Source organism: Adiantum capillus-veneris, chromosome 7, assembly GCF_014529385.1.
Source record: "Adiantum capillus-veneris isolate H3 chromosome 7, ASM1452938v2, whole genome shotgun sequence".
Taxonomy (NCBI): domain Eukaryota; kingdom Viridiplantae; phylum Streptophyta; class Polypodiopsida; order Polypodiales; family Pteridaceae; genus Adiantum; species Adiantum capillus-veneris.
The window spans coordinates 32,765,463-32,789,345 of NC_140937.1; the positions used below are offsets into that span (position 1 = coordinate 32,765,463).

At 39.4% G+C, this 23,883-nt stretch overlaps 1 protein-coding gene across 1 annotated transcript; it reads left to right on the forward strand.

Annotated features, from left to right (window-relative positions):
• The first annotated feature begins 21,930 nt into the window (after positions 1 to 21,930).
• Positions 21,931 to 22,338, forward strand: LOC147453653 (putative receptor-like protein kinase At5g18500). Its single transcript, XM_086516952.1, has one exon. It carries the CDS (start codon positions 21,931 to 21,933, stop codon positions 22,336 to 22,338), a length of 408 nt encoding a protein of 135 aa, XP_086373078.1.
• The last annotated feature ends 1,545 nt before the right edge of the window (positions 22,339 to 23,883 follow it).

The following is a 23,883-nucleotide window of genomic DNA, read 5'->3' on the forward strand; positions in this document are numbered from 1 at the left end:
TCACCTCACTCACTACCACTCAAAAGCTCCCTAAAAACTCTACCCACAAGTTCAATTCAAACTCCAAACACCTTGACCTACAAGCCCTTGCCTGCCCGCAGACAATGTACAAGGTGAGTCGAGGCTATCAACACTTGAAATCACGCTTGATGGTGACTGAAATATACAAGAAAAACCATCAAAAACCCAAAAACTCCAGCCACAAAAGGACACTCTCAAACCATTGCAAAAGCTTCACCAAATTCCACTCTGTTGGACTCTTTGGAGTAGCGCCAACCCTTTCTTCAAGTTTTAGAGGAAAAGTGAAGCATTGAATTCATACGTTGCTTTGAATATTGAAATCTTGTTGACCTCTTTGATGATAACTCCTTGGTTTCACACCAAGGACTACAATAAAAAAAAGGAGTAATATGCTTTAGTTAGAAGTGTGAAGGAGTAAAACATATTGGGGGCTAGACTTCTAAATTGTTACCATATACATATGGTAGTGATGTGTTTGAACACACTTAGGACCACCAGGGCAGTTTTTCCCTCACTACTAGGAGGTATTTTCCCTCGTGCATTGTATATAGGACCATCACTCTAGGGCATTGATGTACCTCTGGATACTATGGATACATGCTCTATTGAGGATGTTGCAGGTTGTTTTGGTGGCAAGATTGCAACTACATAGCTATTTTGCCTATGGCTAAGCAATCTCATTTGGATGTTAGAGATGCGTAGACTCATGCATTGATTGCACTATCTGTGAAGCACACTATTACTCCTCACATTTGTTCAGCTAAATTTGCAAAAAAGACTTGGGATATTCTTGCTAGTTTTTATGCAGGTCGTAATGCGGCAAAATTGCATTGCTACATAAAGAGATGGAGTCAAAGATTATGCATGAGGAAGATGACATGGACACTTTCCTTTATGGTATCAAGAATATAAATGAGCAACTCATTTCTGCAAACCAAAGTCATTTCTAGCAGTTCACTTGTGCAAACTGTTCTTGATGCATTTCTAGATTCTTACCAGACTTTTGCTAGTACTTGGAGACTTATGAACCAAGGAAATCCTGATGTTGTCAAGTTTAATGTATTATGTACATTTCAATTGCAAGAGTCACTTTCAACAAAGAAAAAGGCTAAATAGCATGCAATTGAATAGGCTTTTGTTGTTTTTCAAAGAAAAGGTGGTAACAGTAATGTAGCCACTTCTCATGGTTCTCCAACAAGTGGAAAATCCATTAGGAAGAGAATGGGGTTTAGGAGGGCCTATTTATTTGGCAGTTTAAAACTAGAATGGTAACAGGACACTTTTATGTCCTTGGACACTTTTGTGTCCTGTTAAGTGACCATTTTGCTTGAATTATTTGAAGAGTATGAAAATGAATTTCTAGGTGCTATATATCCACAAAGTTGCCTTATGATCTGAAAAAAACTTAGCATTTTTTTTGGAGTATCAATCTCACCATTAACCTTACTCTTGCACAACATTTTTGAACCTAAACTGTGTGAAAAACGGGTCCTGTTTTTGGTTTTTTTTTCAATTTTTGGCAACTATACCACTCTAAAATTCATGTTTGTGAGGTTTAGATGGCTAGAGGTTAGGACTTCATAGTTCTCAACATGTTGTGATTCTTGTAGGGAGAGCTAAGTGTTAAAATTGAAAGTTATGACCAATTTACAAGAATTGCATAATCCTGTTTTTTGGCCAAAATTAGCACTTTTATGATATGGTGGCTTTCTTGATATCCAAATTCAATTTTGATTGTGTAAGTGTAATGTATAACATAAAGCTAATCTTCCTTGAGTTTTGGGGGACCTAATATGCTATATAGCATAGTATATGATGATGGTTGAGTTTTTTGATTGCTGAAGAATACGATATATTTTAGAGTAGCAAGTATAACTTTCTCAATATTGCTAGTTTCTTAGGCCAATTGTGTGTATTTTGTAGGTAGTAACCATATCTAATCATAGACTACAAACTCGGCTAGATATTGAGTAGTTTTTATGGGTTTCTAGAGGTCATAATGCTAAACCCAATTTTTTCATGTTTGCTATATTTAACACTTTGTCATTGCCCCCAAAGTTCCAATTGTAAGAGATCCATTATCCTTTTGACATGATCCATGGTTCCTTTTGAATCCAAAGGCCCAAAGGGAACTAAGAAAACATGTATATAGTATCTGTATTGAGCGTGACTATAGAAACTTTGATGATAGGTCCGCAGAATGGCAAAAATGCAACTTTTTTGTACCTATTTTTTTTGCCCAAAAAAAATTGGTGAGGTAAAAGCAACCATATGTTTTGGTCACCAACCCACTGAAGTTAACGGGGCATTTTATCTCATGTCCTACAAAAATCCCCACTCTTATTTATATGCAATCAACCGTAAGAAATTGATGTTTTGGGCAAAATGCACTGGTCCATCAACTTTGGAGGCTTGTAGTGCCCAAGGGATGAGAAAAATTACAAGTTTCTCATTTTTTCCATATGTAGTAGTTATTGAACTATAAGCTCATGAAAGGATTTTTCAAAATGAGTGGATCTTCTATGGTTTTGGAATTTTTTCCCAAAACCCTGAAAGGACACTTTTATGTCCTGTTAGGTTACCATTCTAGTGTTAAGGAGGTCAAACCTTTAGTATTAGAAAAGTAATCAAAGGACAGCTTTTATATTCAAATAGGAAAACGGCTAGTTTAATTGAATTCAAAGTTTTCCTCTAAAATGGAATTTAAAATCTAACGGGTAAAACCATATCATGTAGCATATCTATGGAAAGAGCTCGATGCATAGATTGCAGATCTATTATCTTTTCTCAAATTGGAGATCATATGTGGGAGTTATGGGAGGCCAAAAATCATAAAATTGTCCACCTCCTTTTTGGGGGAAAAAGTTCATCCTTTGACCACTCTTACACATCTCTTACACACCCACCATTTTTGCACACATGGAATACACCTATTTGTCAAAATGTTAATCACCTCCATAAGCTCATGGCAAATAAAGAGGCCCTCATATACCCCATCCTTTTCCTAATGCACATGTTCCTAATGTTTCTGACGACAACACTTCATCTAGGAATTTTGCTAAAAAGGGAAAGAAAAAGATGCGTTGTCATCATTGCAAGGCTAATACTCTCTTGATTAATCAATGTCCTAAATTGAAGGTAAAAGAGGCCAAGAAGAAAGAGGTTGGTTCCACTACAAGTGCAACTATTGTTGAATCTTTTGTGAAAGGATACTTGGATGCTAATGTAGATGTAGATGCAAAGAGGGCTTTTAGCACAAAGTGTTCTTATGATCCTTTTGTTCATGATGCATGTGTGTTAGTTTGCTGTAGATTCACACGTATGTTACTTGTTAAGTATGGAGCCTGATTTACCCTTGTAATTTTCTGTGGTAAAAGCGCACATTTGTAAAGCCCCCATTATGAGGAGAAGCCATCGTGCGTGAAGGAAAACCACTCACCGAAAACCAAAATTTTCACGGACAAGAATCAAGGGCAACTTTAATTTCGCCGGAATATTCTTTTTCGTCGGAATATTATGGCCAGACGGCGGCCGAAAAACAACTGGTCGGTTGGCCGGTGGTCGGAAGTCAATGGCCGGTGGCCGGTGTTCGGAAGTCAATGGCCAGTGGCTGGTGGCCGAATTCAAAAGCGGACTTGTCTTCTCAAGGGCGGCCACACATGGGCGGATTGGAAGGTCCGATTTGGACTTATTCGCACAAGGGCGGCTACACATGGCTGTCTCTCATAAGAGAGGGCAGCCCTTTTGGCCTATAAAAGGAGGCCATTTCTACACACATTTCATAGTGTGAAGTTGATGCAACAAGGTGAGTGTGAGGTGGTGAGAGTGAAGCAAGGCGGGAGCTCCATTAAGGGTATAATCCTTTTGTAAACTACTTCTTGTTTTGAAGTACTAAAGCCATTGAGTGGCTGCTTTCCCGTGGACGTAGCCCACATTGGGTGAACCACGTATATCGTGTGTACTCTCTCTCTCTCTCTCTCTCTCTCTCTACTCTATAATCTCGTGTATATAAATCTGTCTCTCTCCATTAAGTAATCTACTCAATTATCTATTTAGCTACGTCTTATTTCTTAACAACTGGTATCAGAGCAAGGTTTGCTCGTAGCTAAATTATCTCAAGGAAAGGATTCCTTGAATTGAGTGGGAGTTATGGCGGAGGAAGGGAAGCTCAAGATTGAGAAGTTCAACGGAAAAAACTACCAACATTGGAAGATGCAGATTGAAGACTATCTCTACCAGAAGGACCTCTGTTTGCCACTAGGCGGTCTTGCGAAGAAGCCCGCAACAATGGCAGATGAAGCATGGATTGTCCTTGATCGAAAGGCACTGGGAACAATCCGGTTAAGCTTGGCGTCCACGGTGGCCTTCAATGTTTCGGAGATGAAGACCACGGAGGACTTGATGAAGTCACTTGACGACTTCTACGAGAAACCATCGGCATCCAATAAGGTATTTCTTATGAAGCGCTTGTTCAATCTAAAGATGGCAGAGAATGGTTCAGTTGCAGAACACCTAAATGACTTTAACACAAACATAAGTCAAATTCGATCAGTGAAAATCAATTTCGATGACGAAGTGCGAGCTCTCCTTATACTATCATCTCTACCGGATAGTTGGGACAGCCTTGTGATGGCTGTAAGTAATTCTATCTCTGGCACAAATACTCTTAAGTTTGATGATGTTGTGGGTGTTCTCCTAAGCGAGGAAATGCGAAGGAGAAGCACAGGAGAATCATCAAGTGTTGCACTATCAGTGGAAACAAGAGGAAGGCTTAAGGAGAGGTTCAAAAACCAAAAGGGTCGTGATCGCTCAAGGCGGAGCAAGTCACGCACAAAGTTAGTTCTTGAATGTTGGAACTGCGGCAAGAAGGGCCACGTCAAGAAGGATTGCTGGTCCAAGAAGAAGAAGGAGACAGAGTCTCAAGACAACAAGCCAACATCGGAGGCCAATGTGGCACGTAAAGTAGAGCAAGATGCTCTAATTCTCTCATTAGACAATGTGTCTAATTCCTGGATAGTAGATTCCGGGGCTTCATTCCATGCGACACCACACAAGCAACATTTCCAAGACTACACCAAAGGTAATTTTGGGTATGTATACTTGGGAGATGATGAAGCTTGTGAGATTATCGGCAAAGGTACAGTTTCCATCAAAACTGCTAACGAAAATGAATGGAAGCTTAAAGATGTTAGGCATGTTCCTTCTCTTCGCAAAAATTTGATCTCTACAGGACAATTGGACGATGAAGGTCACAACATTGCATTCGGAAACAAACGGTGGAAGATCTCAAAGGGATCTTTAGTGGTTGCCAAGGGTGAAAAAGTCGGTACACTTTACTTGTGTACTGTTAGCACGCAACCTTCAGCTTGTGCAGCAACTACAGAAGTTGACAGTGCGGTGTGGCACTACCGACTTGGGCATATGAGTGCCAAAGGAATGCAAATCCTTCAAACAAAGAAGCTTCTACCAAGTTTGAAAGAAGTGGACTTAGAGTTCTGTGAAGATTGTGTTTATGGTAAACAAAAGAGGGTAAAATTTCAAAAATCAGGAAATGAAAGAAAAAATAAAAAACTTGAGTTGGTTCATTCTGATGTTTGGGGTCCTGCAAGTACACCATCACTTGGTGGCTCATTGTACTATGTAACATTCATAGACGATGCGACTAGAAAAACATGGGTTTATGTCATGAAGAATAAATCCGATGTATTTTCCATATTTCAAAGGTGGAAAGCCTTTGTGGAGAATGAAACAGGTACCAAGGTTAAATGCCTCAGATCCGACAATGGAGGCGAATATTGCAGCCAAGCTTTTGAAAGCTTTTGTGCTAGCAATGGCATTTGGAGGCAAAGGACAACTCCAAGGACACCTCAACAAAATGGGATTTCGGAAAGGATGAACAGGACAATCATGGAACGAGCACGAAGCATGCGGCTACATGCAGGCCTACCGCTTGAGCTTTGGGCGGAAGCTGTAAGTACGCCTGTGTACTTAATCAATCGGTCACCCTCAACGGCATTGGATGGGGGAGTTCTAGAAGAGGCATGGACAAGTAAACCGGTGAATTATGCATTTCTCAAAGTGTTTGGGTGTGAGGCTTTCATGCACATAGATAGAAGCCTAAGATCAAAGTTGGATGCAAAGTCCAAAAAGTGTTTCTTCATTGGCTATGGAGAAGGAAACTTTGGGTATCGCCTATGGAATCCTAAAGATGGTAAAATCTTAAGGAGTAGGGATGTAATTTTTAACGAACAAAATATATACAAAGATTACTTGGAAAGAAAACAAACAAAAGAAACAGGTGATGAGTACATGGAGCTTGAGGACGGTGAAGACTCAAGGACTGCAAATGGTGACAATGTGAAACAACTTCAACCAAATGAGGAGCCTCAACCTATTCCCCGAAGATCTACAAGAGCAAGTAGACCTCCAGAAAGGTTTGTTCCTTCCTTCAACCATCTCTTGATCTCAGATTCTGGAGAGCCGGAATCATATGAAGAAGCTATGCAACATGAATCCAAAGAAGAATGGACGAAGAGCATGCAAGTGGAGATGGACTCACTACATCGCAACCAAACATGGGAGTTGGTTGAGTTGCCTAAAGGTAAGCGGGCACTTCAAAACAAATGGGTGTACAAGCTAAAGGAAGAAGAAGGTGGGAAGAAAAGGTACAAGTCTAGGCTTGTGGTAAAAGGTTTTTCTCAAAAGAAAGGTATTGACTTCAATGAAATATTTTCTCCTGTTGTAAAAATGAACTCAATTAGGCTTGTCTTAACACTAGGTTGGTAATGGGACACTTTTATGTCCTGGGACACTTTTATGTCATGTTAAGTGACCATTTTCCTTGAATTATGTCAAGAGTTTCAAAATGGATTTTGAGGTGCTATCTATCTAGAAATTTGTCTCATGAGCTGAAAAAAACTTGACATTTTTTTGGAATATCAATTCCATCTTTAACATTGTCCTTGCACAACATTTCACAACCTAAACTGTGTGAGAAAACGGGTCCTGTTTTTGGCTTTTTTCAAATTTTTGCAACTATACCACTCTAGAATTCATGTTTGTGAGGTATATAATGCTAGAGAACTATCTTTAGTAGTCCTCAACATGTCCTGATGCTTCTAGGGATAAATAAATATAAAAGTTGTAAGTTATGACCAGATTACAAAAATTGTCAAATCTTGTTTTTTTAGCCAATTTTAGCTCTTTTATGATTTTTTTGGTGGATTTCATGATATCCAAATGCATTTTTTATTTTCTATGTCGCATATTGTAACATAAAGCTAACATTCCTTGAGTTTTGGGGCACCTAATACCCTATTTTGCATAGTACACAACGATGGTTGATTTTTCCAATTATAGAAGAAAACGAAACATTCTAGTATATCAAGTATAGATTTTTCAATATTGTTAGTTTCTTGTGACAACTACATGCATTTTGTAGGTAGTAACCATATCTAGTCATAAGGATCGAATTTGGCTAGATATTGACTAGTTTCTATGGGATTCTACAACTCATAATGTTGAACCCAGTTTTTTCATGTTTACTGTATTTAACACTTCATCTTTGTCCCCAAGATTCCCCTTGGTAAGAGATGTATTATTCTTTTGACATGCTCCATGCCTCCTTATGAACATAAAGGACAATAGGGAACTAAGAAAACATGCATATATTATTTGTATTGAGCGTGGCTATAGAAATTTTGATGATATGTTTGCAGAATGGTAAAAATTCAACTTTTTGTACCTATTTATTTTGGCAAAACAAAAGATAGTGAGTGAGAAGCAATCATATGTTCTGATCACCAACCCATTGAAGTTAACTAGGGAATTTATCTCAAGTCCTACAAAAATCCCTAATCTTATTTTTATGCAACAAAACGTAAGAAATGACTGTTTAGATGAAAATGCACTGGTCCATCAAGTTTGGAGGCTTGGTGTGACCAAAAGATGAGAAATTTTACAAGTTTCTTATTTTTTCCATGTGTAGTAGTCCTTGAACTATAACCTCATGAAAGGATTTTACAAAATGAGTGGATCTACTATGGTTTTGGAGGTTTTTTTCAAAACCCTGAAAGGACACTTTTATGTCCTATTAGGTTACCAACCTAGTGTTAAGCCTTGTGGCTACTCATGATCTAAATCTCGAGCAAATGGATGTAAATACGGCATTCCCTCACGGTGACTTAGAGGAGGAAATCTACATGCTTCAACCAAAGGGGTATGAAGTAAAAGGTAAGGAGAAAATGGTTTGCAGATTAAAGAAGAGCTTGTATGGTTTAAAGCAAGCATCAAGACAATGGTACTTGAAGTTTGATCGATGGATGTTGGATCATGGATTCACAAGATGAAACTCGGATCACTGCGTCTACACGGAGAATTTGGGAGATGGGAAATTCATCATCCTAATGTTGTATGTTGATGACATGTTGATTGCAAGTGCTAACATGCAGGACATCAAAGACCTAAAAGAGGAGCTGTCCAAATCTTTTTCAATGAAAGATTTAGGTGCTGCAAAGAGGATAGTTGGTATGAAAATATCAAGGGACAGGATGAAGAAGACAATAAAGCTATCTCAAGAAGATTACATCAAGAAGGTACTAGAAAGGTTTGCAATGCAAAATGCAAAACCAGTTTCTACACCTTTGGCTGGTCATTTAAAACTAACGAAGGATATGTGTCCAAAGACACAAGAGGAGATAGCCTATATGTCTAAAGTTCCATATGCTGCAGAGGTAGGTTCTCTAATGTATGCTATGGTCTGGACAAGGCCAGACATTGCACATGCAGTGGGAGTTGTGAGTAGGTTCATGGACAACCCAGGTAAAGAGCATTGGCAAGCTGTGAAGTGGATACTTAGGTATCTAAAAGGGACAACAACAAATGCTTTGTATTTTGGAGGAACTGATATTTTTCTATAAGGGTATGCTGATGCAGATATGGCAGGTGACAAAGATACTCGAAGGAGCACTACTGGCTATGTGTTCACGGTTGGAGGCACAACAGTAAGCTGGGCTTCAAAGCTGCAGAAAGTGGTTTCACTTTCTCCCACGGAAGCAGAGTATGTAGCAATGATGGAGGCAAGCAAAGAAATTCTGTGGCTTCACAGATTCTTAGAAGAGCTTGGATTCAAACAAGACAATTGTGTCTTGTATAGTGATAGCCAAAGCGCTATCCATCTTGCAAAGAACTCAGCCTTTCATTCAAGGACAAAGCACATTGAGGTGAGATATCACTTCATACGCACTCTTTTGGAAGAGGGACAACTAAAGTTAGGAAAGGTGCATACAAGTGAAAATCCTGCAGACATGTTTACAAAGGTGGTCAACAAGGAGAAGTTGAGATTTTTCTCATCTTCAATCGGCATTCAAGGATAAGAAGCCAGAATGAAAAGCAGTCACAGGTTTGGTTTGGAGATCAGTCTCCAAGTGGGAGATTGTTAAGTATGGAGCCTGATTTACCCTTGTAATTTTCTGTGGTAAAAGCGCACATTTGTAAGGCCCCCATTATGAGGAGAAGCCATCGTGCGTGAAGGAAAACCACTCACCGAAAACCAAAATTTTCACGGACAAGAATCAAGGGCAACTTTAATTTCGCCGGAATATTATGGCCGGATGGCGGTCGGAAAGTGGTCGGAAAACAACTGGTTGGTTGGCCGGTGGTCAATGGTTGATGGCCGGTGGTCGGAAGTCAATGGCCGGTGGCCAGTGGTCGGAAGTCAATGGCCAGTGGCCGGTGGCCGAATTCAAAAGCGGACTTGTCGTCTCAAGGGCGGCCACACATGGGCGGATTGGAGGGTCCGATTTGGACTTATTCGCACAAGGGCGGCTACACATGGCTGTCTCTCATAAGAGAGGGCAGCCCTTTTGGCCTATAAAAGGAGGCCATTTCTACACACATTTCATAGTGTGAAGTTGATGCAACAAGGTGAGTGTGAGGTGGTGAGAGTGAAGCAAGGCGGGAGCTCCATTAAGGGTATAATCCTTTTGTAAACTACTTCTTGTTTTGAAGTACTAAAGCCATTGAGTGGCTGCTTTCCCGTGGACGTAGCCCACATTGGGTGAACCACGTATATCGTGTGTACTCTCTCTCTCTCTCTACTCTATAATCTCGTGTATATAAATCTGTCTCTCTCCATTAAGTAATCTACTCAATTATCTATTTAGCTACGTGTTATTTCCTAACATTACTTTGATAGTGGTGCTACAAAGCACATTCCATCGTGACTTGTTTAACTCTCTTGAGTCTATCCCTCGTAGGAATACAATATCACTTGTGCCAGCAATTCCTCTTATCCAATTCATGGAGTTCAAAATATTATGCTAACTACTACAAATGACATCTCTTTCACACTTTTTGATGCACTTTATGTACTTGAGACCAAAAAGAACCTTCTGTCTGTAAATGTACTTGCTAGACTTGGTCTTGTTATGAAATTTGTGAATGACAGATGTACAATTCATGATCTCAATGTTGGTGACAAAATTGTTACATTTTGCGTTTTGTGCCATGGGTTGTATAAGCTCACTTTGTATGAAAAGTGTGGGAAGAATTTTGCAAATGCAATTGTGGATTCAAACACTATTTTCAAAGAAAAACTTTGGTATACACGTTTTGGACATCTAAATTTTACCAGTTTACTGCGTTTGCAAAAACATTATATGGTTGCTTCTTTGCCGCCTCTTGAAGAACTTGTGAAGCATGTTTGTGAAGGGCATTTTGGGTAAGATGCAGCATTCAAAATTTCCAAAGTATGGTTAATTGTTAGGGCTACATGCAGATTGCAACTTGTGCATAGTGATGTTTGTGGGCCTATGCAAACTGCGTCCTGAATGTCTAAAAATTGGATGGCTACAATGCAATTAGAACACGAAGAACTTGCTCCTTTATCAATGCATGAAATTCTGGAAATGGAGAAACGTATGTAATGGGGTGAAAGCATGAATAGGTGGTTCACTTTAAGGGTGGGAAGGTGTTTTTCAATAGCTATTTTTGTCAATATTGAAGACTAGTAAAAATTTTACAAATCAATGCTAAATTGTGTCCCCGTTATAGATTTGGATTCTCCTTTTGAAAATTTATCCATTGATATATAACATGCCCTATAGTTTTTCATTTTGGTCAACCATGTTTGGTCAAACAATTCCAAAAATAGTTTTGTCCTTGACACACCATTTTTGTCCACCCCTTCTTGTACATCGTAATATTTTTTCTCACATTTAATGTTAGAATTTAGTCTATCAAGTTTAACATCTAACATTTGAATGTGATGAGTAAACTATTTTACTTTTTAAATGGTAGATCTCTAAATAGAGACTATAACATGAATTACTAATCTAGACGTATTCTGGATCTTGGAGCACTATACCTTTAACAATAAATAGTAGAAAAAATCTTATTTACTTTAGATCTTAACTTAGAAAAAAAATAGACTTTGAATCAAAAATGATTAGTTGATTACAAAAGACATTATTCAAATTCCCTATGCTTAGCTTGGACACCTAGTGGACCTTGGTTCTTGGTATGCTATTGTTAACACTTTTATTTTTCATTTAGAGCCTAGCCAAGAGTGTAGCTTGGGCACTTAGTGGTGGATCTCTAAAAAAACACATTGCAATTGACCTTTACTTCCCAAAATTGCAACCCTTATTGCCTGAGGTCTGCTTGTAGATGCGAAGTTGTATCACATGTGCTCCATACAAGGGTATATTTAGTCCATATAGGCTATAAGTTAGACACTTATAGGTGGGGAAAGAGCGGTTGTTTTATTCAAAGCACATGATATATTTATGAATTTTCTAGGTACAATCCCAATTCTTAGAGATATTTTGTAAGAGTTGTACTCAGTCTTCCATATGATAGAACCATTGTATTATACAACATTCCTATATATTGGGATGATCTATATGCATGACATGTTTCCTTTTTTTGCAGATGAAAAGAAGTTGAGTGATATAAAAAGTAGGCCTATTCACACTATACTTGACATGAAGATCCTTTGGAGATACCAACCTTTGCTATTTACAAAGATGCAATTTTTCATATTAAGGGCATTGCTTTTGAAGTTCGACTTTCATGTATCGGAGGAGCTCGTTACGGGCTATTTGTGCATGTAACCCTTGAATGTGGTGCTATTCTTTTGAACTATGGGAGGACATAAGTATAGATTGCCAGATTGAAAAAGATTATGCAAACTATAAATTTCCAAGAGCTTCTAGATACTCTATTTTAAAGTACCATAAGTAAAAAAAGAGGAAGATCAAGTGTACATAGTTGCCTACGTAGAAGAAGAAAACCTAATGGGCTACATAAATAGTTTGCGATGTTCCGCTTTCCAAGAAAAAAATTGCTATACTTTTGCTCCAAATTTTCTTGCATTGAGATTGTTCATCATATTGAAGCAAGAGAAGAATAATTTGCTGACTATGACTTTACTTGACATTATCAAGTATTGTACTTCAAAAAACATTGTTTTTGAATGAGTTCAAAGCTAAAACACAATCATTGTTTGAAAAAGCATGATTCTAAGTATATATGTCAACACTATTTTCATAATTAGTGAAGAAAGATATGAAGTTTTTGTCTGGTTTATAATTCAACTAGATCTAGAGTGCTCTTATGCTTTGCTTCTTTTTTATTGAGCTATTCAATTTTTTTGGACTGAGGATATTGAATCTACTTCATATTTGTTAGAAATCTTAAATTCTAGGCTGGAAAAATTTCTAACATCACTTTCTTCACTCAAAACAATTATACCTTATCACTCAATACATTGTACCTTATACATGAAACATCCTTGTATCATTTCTTGTGTACGTTGCAAGTATTATGTACATTTAGTGGATTGTGTATTAATATCTATGATTATTTGAGGAGGCTTGATCAATTGATTTCCCTTATAGCAATGCCAACACTAGTATATAATTGTCTTTGTGCGGCTTAAATTGATCCCAAATTGAAAAACTAATTGCCCGTGAATTATGGGCTCTAGTTCTTTGCCTATAGTCTAGCTTGGACACATGGTGGACCTTGTGTCCTTGCATTCCTTAAGAAAGTCTCACTTTTAGTATTTGTTTTGAGTACTTAGCCTAATAGAGTGAAATTTGGACAAATGTGGATCTGGTGTCAATGCCTCAATATTGTCTAGTTTAAGCAACTAGTTTTGGACATATTCTATCAATTTTCTACGCTTAGCATAGAAATGAACTCTAATACTCTCCATGCTTCAACACAGCATAGGCTTGGAAAGTGTTATCTTTTGCTACTCTTCGTGTTTCAATCCAACCTAGGGCAAGTGGTGGACCTTGCAGTTCTTTGTTTCAATAGAGCCTAGCCTCAACAAGTAATGTGCCTATAATTTCCCATGCATTAGGAAAAATATGAACCCAAAAGGGCCTTGTAAGGATCCCTAATTTTAAGGGATTAAGGCTAAAAATTTATGTGATTTAGGAGACAAGGCCATCGAATGAGGGTATTCTCATGTGATTTTTTTAGGCTATCATAGGCTTTTTGTATGTTGAAATAGAGACTACAGAGGGAGGATAGGTACATTCTCTCTCTACCCAAATGAGTGGTGGTCCTTATGACAATAACTACCCTCCCCACGTTCTTTTTCCACATCATCAAGAGCATCCATAGCCCCAGCCCAAAAAAATCACTTTTTAAAATAAAAACCTCACTTTTCCTCAAAACTTCTCCCCAACCTATATGTATACCCAAAAATCAATTTTCTCTCTAGGGAACGTAAGAGGAGCTTCAATTCCATACAGACTTTACCCCCTCGAAGGTGGTGCTCAAAGAAGAAGGGTTACAGCTACAAGGTGCCTTTTGCTATGCTCTAATCTATGCTTTAAGTTTCTTTTGTGGTAATTTTTTTTTCATTCTTGTAGGAATTTTATCCAAGAGCTATCTGGTGGCCACAGCCAGGAGGATCGCATCCATTTGCTGAGTTGTGCCTCAAGAAATTGGATGTAGTGGCCCTTTTATGAGCACCAAATGCAAAACATTTAAACAATTCTATCACAAAGGATATGATGCGAAAGTTTCCAAATCTTGCGAGCGATGTTGATGTACAGAAGGCTTGTGATGAACTTGGAATTAGTACTAGGGGCTGCATTGCCTTATATGGTCTTCTTAAGGATGCTTTAAGGAAAAGAGGAATTACTGGGAATGTTTTTCCTATATACTTAAGATCAATATTGTTAAGAAGGGCTCAAATAAGGATGTGTACTTTTGAATAGGAGGCTATTTGCACATAGAGGAGATAATGCTTTCATCCATCTTTACCAAGCGGTCAAAAGGAGTAAGGAAACGTCCCAATGCAAAGCGTAGGTGCAGACAAGGTGGACAACGGATTTCCATACTCAATGTCAAAAAATATTTTTGTTGATTTGAGAAGGCTTCAAATGGAAATGATACATGTTTATGGTGTACCACTATGGTGAGGCTACAGTAATGCCTTGTATTTTTTTTTCAAATTATGGTTAATTTTTGACATCTTGCAGTGATAGGTTCAAAGTTGATGTTTGTGCTCCAGCTACACGAGTGTCAGATTGTGAAGAAATGATGACTAGAAAGGATGGGAATTACTCTCATGAACAAGGCATTATTTCATGTAAAATGTACAGCTATGAACAAGGATTCTGCACCATCTTTCCGTGTTTAGTTGGAGAAAGAAATTTGGTGGATTGGTGCTATTGAGGTTCCCAAGGAGACCCATGGAGTGTTTGCTTGGATTTTTGCTCGCATTTCATGGATAATAGATGTCATTAAGGCACAACTAGCTGGGGAAAAACTCCAAGTAGATGGCAAAGGGGAGTTTGAAGTTGACTGAAACTTAGGTGGTGATTTGAAAACATTCAAGCTCACGTTTTAGAGAGAGAATACCATGAGACAATATGCAAAATTTGCTTTTTTGGCAGGGAGGAGCTGAAATGTGCTTCTTTTAATGAGAACTAAGTGAGAGAGAGTGTTTTATATGTTAGAGAGAGATGGAGAAAGACATTTTAAATTTTAGTTACCCACCTCTCTTTTGGGTTAAAATAGCCTGTTTTCAAAATACAAAATATACAAATGGTATTGTTAAAAATATCAGCATAGGCCTTTTTGCCCTCTCTTTTAGGCTTGGTCTGGCTTAAGCTTTAAGCATTTCCTTAAACTGCCAAATAAAGAGGCCCTCCTATACCCCATTCTCTTTCTAATGTCAATCAACACTTTGCATCCAAAGGTGGTACAGTAAAACCAGCTAAACATTTCCTGAAGACAACATGAGCACACTAAACCCCCTCCATGTCTTGTATTCTTGATGTAGACACCCCTGGCACAATAGTGTGACTTCTCCATATCTTGCGTGCTCCAAATATCCAATGAACCATACATGTTTGTAAAGCATGCACCGTGTGCATAGAGGATGTGCTACCCATAAAGCCACAACACATCGATGATCAAAACTAAAGCATAGAACATACCAATGTGAAATAGCAAGCACTCACCATATAGTGTGTAATATTTGTTTCACCCCATGCAGTGACGAACTCCTTTGTGGACTCCACCACCAAGTTTTGAAGTTCTTGTCACTGCTCATTGGTTGTGCTTTCAAGCCGTAGTATCTTCATCATCTTGTCGAATATCGACCAAACATGTTGTCGGCTAAGCACAACATTTGCATTGTTATCATTGTCCGTTGTATACTTGCAAAGATATTTCCACAACTCCCATCCACCTTCAGATGTTGATGTTCTGGTTGCAACGCTACTTTACTTGGGCCGAACCCTCTTCAAAAGGTGCTTTGTCTTTAGTCCACTCATGGACACTGGTTGGGCCACTTCTTTAGCGCTTTCATTTTTCTTCTATGCAACAATGGATGTGTTGGTCCCATGATAACCTATTGAATTTAAGAGCCCTTCCACTTTTGAGATAGCGTCAAGCGACCTCTCCATAGGCTTCATTGTAAAGGCATAATTAATATGAAGCTTTAATAAACGATCAAAGGTGCGCATAAAAGCATGAAGTGTGTAAAAATGCACATTTTTTAGAGGGAAGTCAATTATAGGGTTGCATTCACTGTCTTTTGCGGCATGGTTGGGCTCCTCCAACATAGGACATCGTCGCATCGAATGCTCCCACACAGGTGTAATTTGTGAATTGTCCTCTTCTTCTGTTTTGTTGACTATTACAATTTTGCATGCATTCCCCTTATAGCCCTTAATGCAGAATGGACAAGGATAGAGATCTCCAGCCCCTTGTTTTCACCCTAGAATGCCAACTCTTTCTCTCTCCCCCCCCCCCCTTTTCTCTCTTGTCACTTCCACCTCCCAATCATCAAGAGGACATTCTATGCTGCCTACATCTGACAGAAAGTGCAGATCCTCCAAGGGTGTAGATCTACTCTCTCTCCCACTCTCTTCCTTTAATGTCTCTCTCTCTCTCTCTCTCTCTCTCTCTCTCTCTCTCTCTCTCTCTCTCTCTCTCTCTCTCTCTCACACACACACACACACACACACACACACACACACACACACACACACACACACACACACACACACATGCTTCTCCGACTGTAGCTCTAGGTGAGAGCAATGGAGAACTCCATTACCTCAGTGTGCAGCAAAATTTCGCTCTCTAAAGCTCTCATGATCAACATTTTGAATTCAAAGGAGATTGAGTTAAACTCCCTCTCTTTCTTCCCTGCACAACATAATCCTTTTCTACTATCTCTGAGTACTCTCCATGTTTTCCTTCCATAGCCAGCTTTCCCTGCTTGCAGCAGTCTCACCATTACACATTCTCTCTCTATTTTGCTTGATTAGCTAGAAAACATGTCATTCAATCGCCCTCCACTGCAAGACATTACTAATAGGACAAAAAAATATCAATTAAACACTGATTTGGAGGAGGAGTACGCTACTCTACAACTTGGCACATTGAATCCCAATGTTGCAGATCAGCTTTTGCATTTTATTAGAGATGGAAGAGACAGATTGTTTGGCTACTACTGGAGATAGTGTTTAGGTTTTGTCAATGAAAGGGAAGCAAGTAAACATCTCTTGGCTGCCTATTCATCATTGCAAGAGAAGTCTACGAAAGATCTACAGCAAGTTAGAGAGGAAGCCAACAAGAAGACAAAGAAACTAAACGATGAGATTGCAAATCTCAATGAAAAAGTACATCAACAAAAAAGAGAGCAGGAGCATCGACTAGACAACTATGTTTAACTACAACACACTTCATAGAATATGCATTGGCGAATTGATCATCTCACACAGATTCCCCTTGGCTACCACATTCGTAAGCGCAAGAGACAAGCAATGTCTTTCTATCATTGAGTGGTGGAGCTCAAAAGAAACATGTCCATCAAAATCGGTAATAATACGGATGCAAGATTTTGATTTCCTACATGTTCTGCAGGTTGGTGTAACGCTAATTCAATATGTAGAAACTTGGCTTGAATGATGATGGGAATTGATCCCGATGCTCAAACAACTAGAGTGCTCTACTGCAGCATATCATCAAGCCAAAGGAGTTGGTTGAGCTACTAGATGATCCATTCCAATGCTGGGATTGCTAACGTTTTGCAGCAGAAGTATTGAAGCTTGATGATTGCCAAGTTGTTAAAGGTGAACGGCTTAAAAGGGTAAGCGTTATGTTGATGAGCAGGGCCTTGGTGGGTATCAATGTGGAGCTAAATGCCAATGAGAAGGGAAACACTTGTTTAGGTGTTCAGTCAGAGAAAAATATTTGGTGACTAGCAGATTTTCATCTCCCACATGAGACACATGAGACACATGAGACTCTGAAATGGTATTTCAATCACACCGCAATCCTTAATGTCTTTTGGAAACAGCAAGAAGGACAGAGATTGCATGTTTTGGTCTTGGACCGTTCCGAGTTGAGTGGAATTTTTCAGGAGACCTGAAAACACTCAAGTGTATGTTATGGTGCAAGCAAGGTGCAATGACCCTCTTCCATGCATTTAATGATGCCACAGTAAAGTCTCAATGGGAGCTAAGGGCAAGGGTGCAAAGGCTAGCAAATCAAAAGGTGGTAAGGGTAAGGGTGGCAAAGTAACAATCAACTCTGCAAAAGGTGTACCCACTACACAAGCAGTGGGTAAAGCACTACAACAATGGTTTCAAGGTATCCTCAGTTGTGACTAGCAAGTACCCCCTAATCGAAACATGGATGATCCAAGTTGGGATCCTATTCTGCCAATACCACTAATAAATGTGCATGTGTGCACCCTTCATGCCCGTCTACAAATTCTTGACAAGTTGTTTATGCTCGATATTAATTATGCTCGGAATATGGAGCCTGCAAAAAGAAGAGAAGAATGTATACAATAACTCAAATCTATTCTATCGAGCGCGTTGGTCTACGGGGGTGCAATTGAGCTATCAAAGGACAAGAAGGCATCTGGAAGTACACAAGATTTCCCTAATAAAGTATGTATGGGTGGTAGTAAAGCTAGGCATTTGCTTTCAAACTATTCTGATTCCCAAAGTCCCAATGAGTTTCAGTTGTGGAAAAAGGTGTGTGACATTACCACCTACAAAGGTAATGAAGCAGCCCTAGGAATTAAGCGTGCTTGTGTGTGGAAGTCTATTGATGATATTTTTGTCTTCTCAAAAAGGCAAAGCTAACCGATGATGAGATATCCACCCTAAAGTTTGTAATCAATAGTTTTAAAACACAAATGGTGGATGATTGGGGAGAGACACACATAACACATTACGTGGTGTGTTGAACATTTGATTTTTTCAATCAAAATACATCTGTATGCGAAGCTAAAGTTTGTTTTTTTTTCAACACATTCTTTTTACACATAGTGCATTTTTTCATGAGCCAACAACTCATCAACCATGTTGAATACGTGCTAATCCACAAGCTCAAAGTGTCCCTGAGATGCATGTGGAGGATTTGTCAAAGTAGAGCTTGTGGGAGGGTGACCACGCACAATGCCTTTTCTCAATTTCTCTTGTCATTATCTTTCAAAATAGCTACTCCTATTGCTCTTTATCTCCCTCTATATATATATATGTACACAAGATATATGCACACAAGCACGTAAATAAATATATATACTAGTAGACGAGTTTGTGTGGCTCACAAATTGCTTTGCTAAATTTAATCGAATTACTCCGGAACTTAACTACAACCGAGAAGATCAAGAAGACTAATCAGATTGAGAGGAACATTGAAACTGCAAAAATAACCCACAAGACACTACATATGTTCAAAAGAAAGATGAGTATCCGGTCACCCGTATACTATGAAACCAAACCCTACGATCTATCTATCTATCACGGATTACCCCGTCAAGTGCCTTCAGTCTCACTGCATTCTACTCGTAGCGGGTGGGAGATAGGTCATTGTTAGGGAGGTCGAGCTGGTGAGGTAGGTTAGGGTTCTTAATTCCTCTGCTTTAGGATCATGCCGTGAGCTTGTTTAGACATTGAGGCTTCCTTTTCAACTTGATCTTGGAGGGCCATGGATGTAGTATCGTTGTAGAGACACTAAAGTTGCATCTCTGCTTTACTCTGCTCTTCTTTGTAAGTGTAGAGACACTAAGGTTGCATCTCTGCTTTGATCTGCTCTTCTTTGTAAGTTAGTTTAGTTTGGAACTATGCTGAGCTAAACCCAAACTCTTCTCTTGGTAAGCACCAATCTTAAGCCATACTTTGTGCATCGATTTCCTAAGATGCTTGAAAAATGCTAGATGCAAGATTTTATTACCTTTTTTGCTTGCTTGGCAAGCATTATGTGGGCCCTTTATTGCTGTTGTAGTTTGCGAGGGTGGGCAACAAAAAACTTGTTTAGGAATCCCTAAACTAATTCATGACTCGTGCTAGGATCAAGAAATTTGCTTGTAAAAAAGTTATGGATATGAAGAAACTAGTGAGAGTAACTACAACAACGCACTACCTACATAGCAAAAAGGAACCTTACATCCTGAATAATGCATAAATCTAGTCCAGAATAAGAAAGGAATATCTTGTGCTTCAAGATCTAGATAACAACCAATTTGAGAAGATTGTGTACAAAGCAAAAACCCACTCTACAACCATTCAAACAATATTAGTGCAAGGCAAGCGCTTGTTGGAGCCAGTAGACCCGTCAAGAGTAAATGTATTCTTAACCTCTTTGGAATTACTTGAAGGTTGGGGCGATTATCTGCTTTATTTAACTGCTCCTCTCGTTCAAGGAATATCGACTGTCGACTTGATCCTTAGGTTAGCTGTGACCCGCGCCTGGTTTTGTTGATAAAACTAATAACTGCATATGGCACATTTTCCATAGAAGAAGAAGAGGGAGAGAATATTGTTGCGAGTAATGCCTACCTATGGTTTATCAGTTTGCCAATGCCTCCACCCATTTATGGCTTAATCTCATTTCGAAATGAGGAAAAAATGAATAACAGGGATGGGGGCTTAATGAATTCCATCCCACCGGGCCCGCTTGTTTGAGGTGTTGCCACAAATTTGGTTGATTATCCCATTTTTTGCCCATTCGCTCCCCTAGCTTCTGCCCTTTTCCCGCTCTTTGGACATATTCAGCTCGTGTGGGTAGCCCTTTGGATCGAACAAAGCACTAATCAATGGTTTTCGGGCTTTCTTTCGCGACTTCATTTCGGTTTTAAATCGTCGGGGTCCTGTATAGGGCAGGCAACATCATTTCCCTTCTCTTCTTGCCACAACACAGATGACATTGGAGGGCGATCCTTTATTAAATATTATAATAAACACTACAAAGGTAGCGATAAAGGCTAGAGTATGTGAAGGCAGAGTGGGAACAGAAGGACGCGTGCGGAATAATTGCTACCTCCCCTCCCACGCAAGGGAGCGAAAAAAGGTTAATCACTTGTCCAAAAGCTGTAAAAATGGTAACGATCATTAATAAAGGAATAACCACTCTGAGACACTGACTGAATTCTCTGGGAGTGGTATAGCTCCCGGGGAACTCCTCCAAAATTGGTTCTGTTAGACATAGAGAAACCCCTGAGTCTAGCATCCGACACCAATCTTGATTAGGGACCCTATGATTTTATGGCAACGGTGATAGCAATGGCATTATATATTGTTTGCACAAAGAGTTAAACCCCAAAAAGGAGGCGAGTATGACTCGTCCCCCCTGTTCTTCATCACATTGATGAAATATATTAAAAAGTAGTAAAGTCTGGATACTATTAGGATCCCAAAATCGGCTCGAGCAACATAACACCAAAGCGTCACTCTTATCTAAGCTGCTGCCTTCCACTACTCATACATTAGCGACATCTCCTTTCCTAGGAAGCCGTGCAATAGCCTAACAGAGGCACCAGGGTATGATGCTTGATCTTTTCAATGCAATGGTTTCCATCTATCTCTACCACTGTTGCCCGAATCCCCAGCGAGGTTCTTGTAATAAATAGATAGCAGAGTTATGTAAGTTCTAATGCCTAGCTACTCCTAGGATGATGTTGTTAAGCTTCATAAAATTATAGTTAATATTCAATGTGATGAGGTTAAGTTAAACTGTCTAGCCGAGGGAAATAAATAACTAGAAGCAACAAAATTCTTTAAATAAAGACCACAAAAGGAAGGCGGGATAGTTGCTACATAGATTACGGGCAAGCATGAGTGAGACACAAAAATTCACCTATTTTCTCTCTATCTTCACCACAGTGTAGTCTTTTAATAGTATTAGTCTAGTTTAGATGTGTTGTCGCATTCAAGCTCTGACTATCAATGTGGTAGTAGTATATATAGAAAGAAAATCAATAGGTGAGCCACTCAACATCAACCTCGCAACATACAAGATCATGCCACTCTGCAACCTTAGAGAGCTTGAGGAGGCCACCAAGGGCTGGCTTTTGAGTAGAGGCCATCATAGGCTCTGGAGGCTTCGGCAAAGTGCCGCCTTGGCTGATAAAACTTCATGGTCAAGAAGTTATGCCATCATATCAATGATAGGGATGAGCTCAGAGATTTTAGCGCAACGTTGGAAACATTAGGGAAGATCAAGCATACCAACCTTGTCTGGGTGTTGGGTCACTGCAAGACAGAAAATGATAGGTTTCTCATCTATGAATATATGGAAATTGGCAGCTTAAATAGGTGGCTTCATGGAAACAATAGGAAGCAAGATCATCCCAATAAGCAGGCAGCTGCCTCAATGGGGCTTAGTCCAGAGAGTCAGAAAAGGATTGCTCTGAGCACAGCCAAAGGTTTATTATTCAACCATAATGATTGTCGTCCAAACATTCGACATCGAGACCTCAAGACAACGAATGTGCTTCTTGATGAGGTGCTAGATTCTCATGTCGCGGACTTCAAGATGGTGTAGTTAGTGAGTTCATGTGACATGTCATAATAACTAATATCTAATTCTCCTAAATGATTTTCTCATGTTAAACTGATCATTTAATATGGGAAAGTACCAGGGGAGAAAAAGCTAGATTATTGGTAAGGCTAGCACACTGGTCACAGTAGGGATCCAAAGGAGGGAAAATAGGGATCCAAAGGGGGACCATCTGCAAAAAATCAATGAGCAAGCAATGGGCTTCAAAGAGCTAAGGTTCAGCGCAGTAAGACTCCCAAAATGCTAAGGTTCCAAAAATTCAAAGGTTAAGTCCAATGGTCTTCAAAGACTCCTAAAGAGGAGGAGGTGAGCCATGTAAGTAGGGGATGAGAGAGAAACACACACACACATTCACAGGCTCCCTTTACACAAAGGGAATAGGGGACACATGTCAGCTCCCTAACCCAATTGCCCCCAAGGTGCATTCAAATCCTATTGGATGGCCATACAGGTGGATTATTGAGAATTAGGCTAGAGTACATTTAGTTTAATTCATTTTAAAACACTTGATAAAGAACCAATAGAAATTAAGCTCTCTAGAAGACTATTGGACAGTCTCCCAAGGGGTCCAATGAGCATTCAACAGCCCAATGGCTTGCCTGATTCCTATTGGCCAAAAGACAAAGGGGTCCAATGAGAGTTTAATAAATACCTAAATCTCTCACAAAAGGGGAAAGGGGGACACATTTCAAAAGGCTAACACTTATGCTTCTCAATTATCATTGCTAAGCTCTGCAGGGTCTAATGGGGTGCCTGCGAGCATGAGTAGAATCCAAGAGGGATTGACCAAGAGAGAGAGGGGGCTGATTTTGGAAGGCATTATCACACACACACACTCACACAATCTCGTGTGTGAAGCAAGAAGACTCTCTCTCTCCTTCTCAAGCTTTAATGGAAAGCTCATCATCTACTCCAAGCTTGTGAGAAGGAAAATCCAACCAAGAGCCAAACTTCAATGCATGCTCATCTCCTCTACCATGATAATTACTAAGCTATGCTAAGCTATTATGAGTGGAGATATACTTCTTTCTCGTAAGAATACTCCTTCTTCCTCTCAATCTACTCTCATCCCCTGCTAGCTTTCACCATCTTTGAAGGTGTGTGAGGTCTTGGGTCTGAGACCATGAGGGAATTAATGTTGTGTTTTACAAGTGTGTGCATGGTGCTTGAAGCTTCCATATTCATTGCACCAGAAAGTTATTGAAGGAACACAAAGTACTGTATTGTAAACTATCTCCTTTGATGGGGGAAACCTATAATACAAAGCCTTTTGGAGGAGGGGGGACCGGCTCCATGTAACTCCGGTCCTCAACTGTTGTCAATAGCTTAATTTCTCTCTCTTTTGAAGTATTGTTCATGCCTATCTAACTATGATTTTTTTCTCTCTCTCCATCCAGCACTCTTGCTATGCTCATTAGGAATCTATTCTAATGATATTCTCGCTATGTTTATGCTATTTTCTGCTACACACAAGTTACTAGGCCATTAAATGTTACATTGGTATCAGAGCACAAGGTTTCTCTTTTCTTG

What these genes read in the sequence shown, in the direction of transcription:
- LOC147453653 (XM_086516952.1), top strand. Translation starts at nt 21,931, where the DNA reads ATGGTCAAGAAGTTATGCCATCATATCAATGATAGGGATGAGCTCAGA.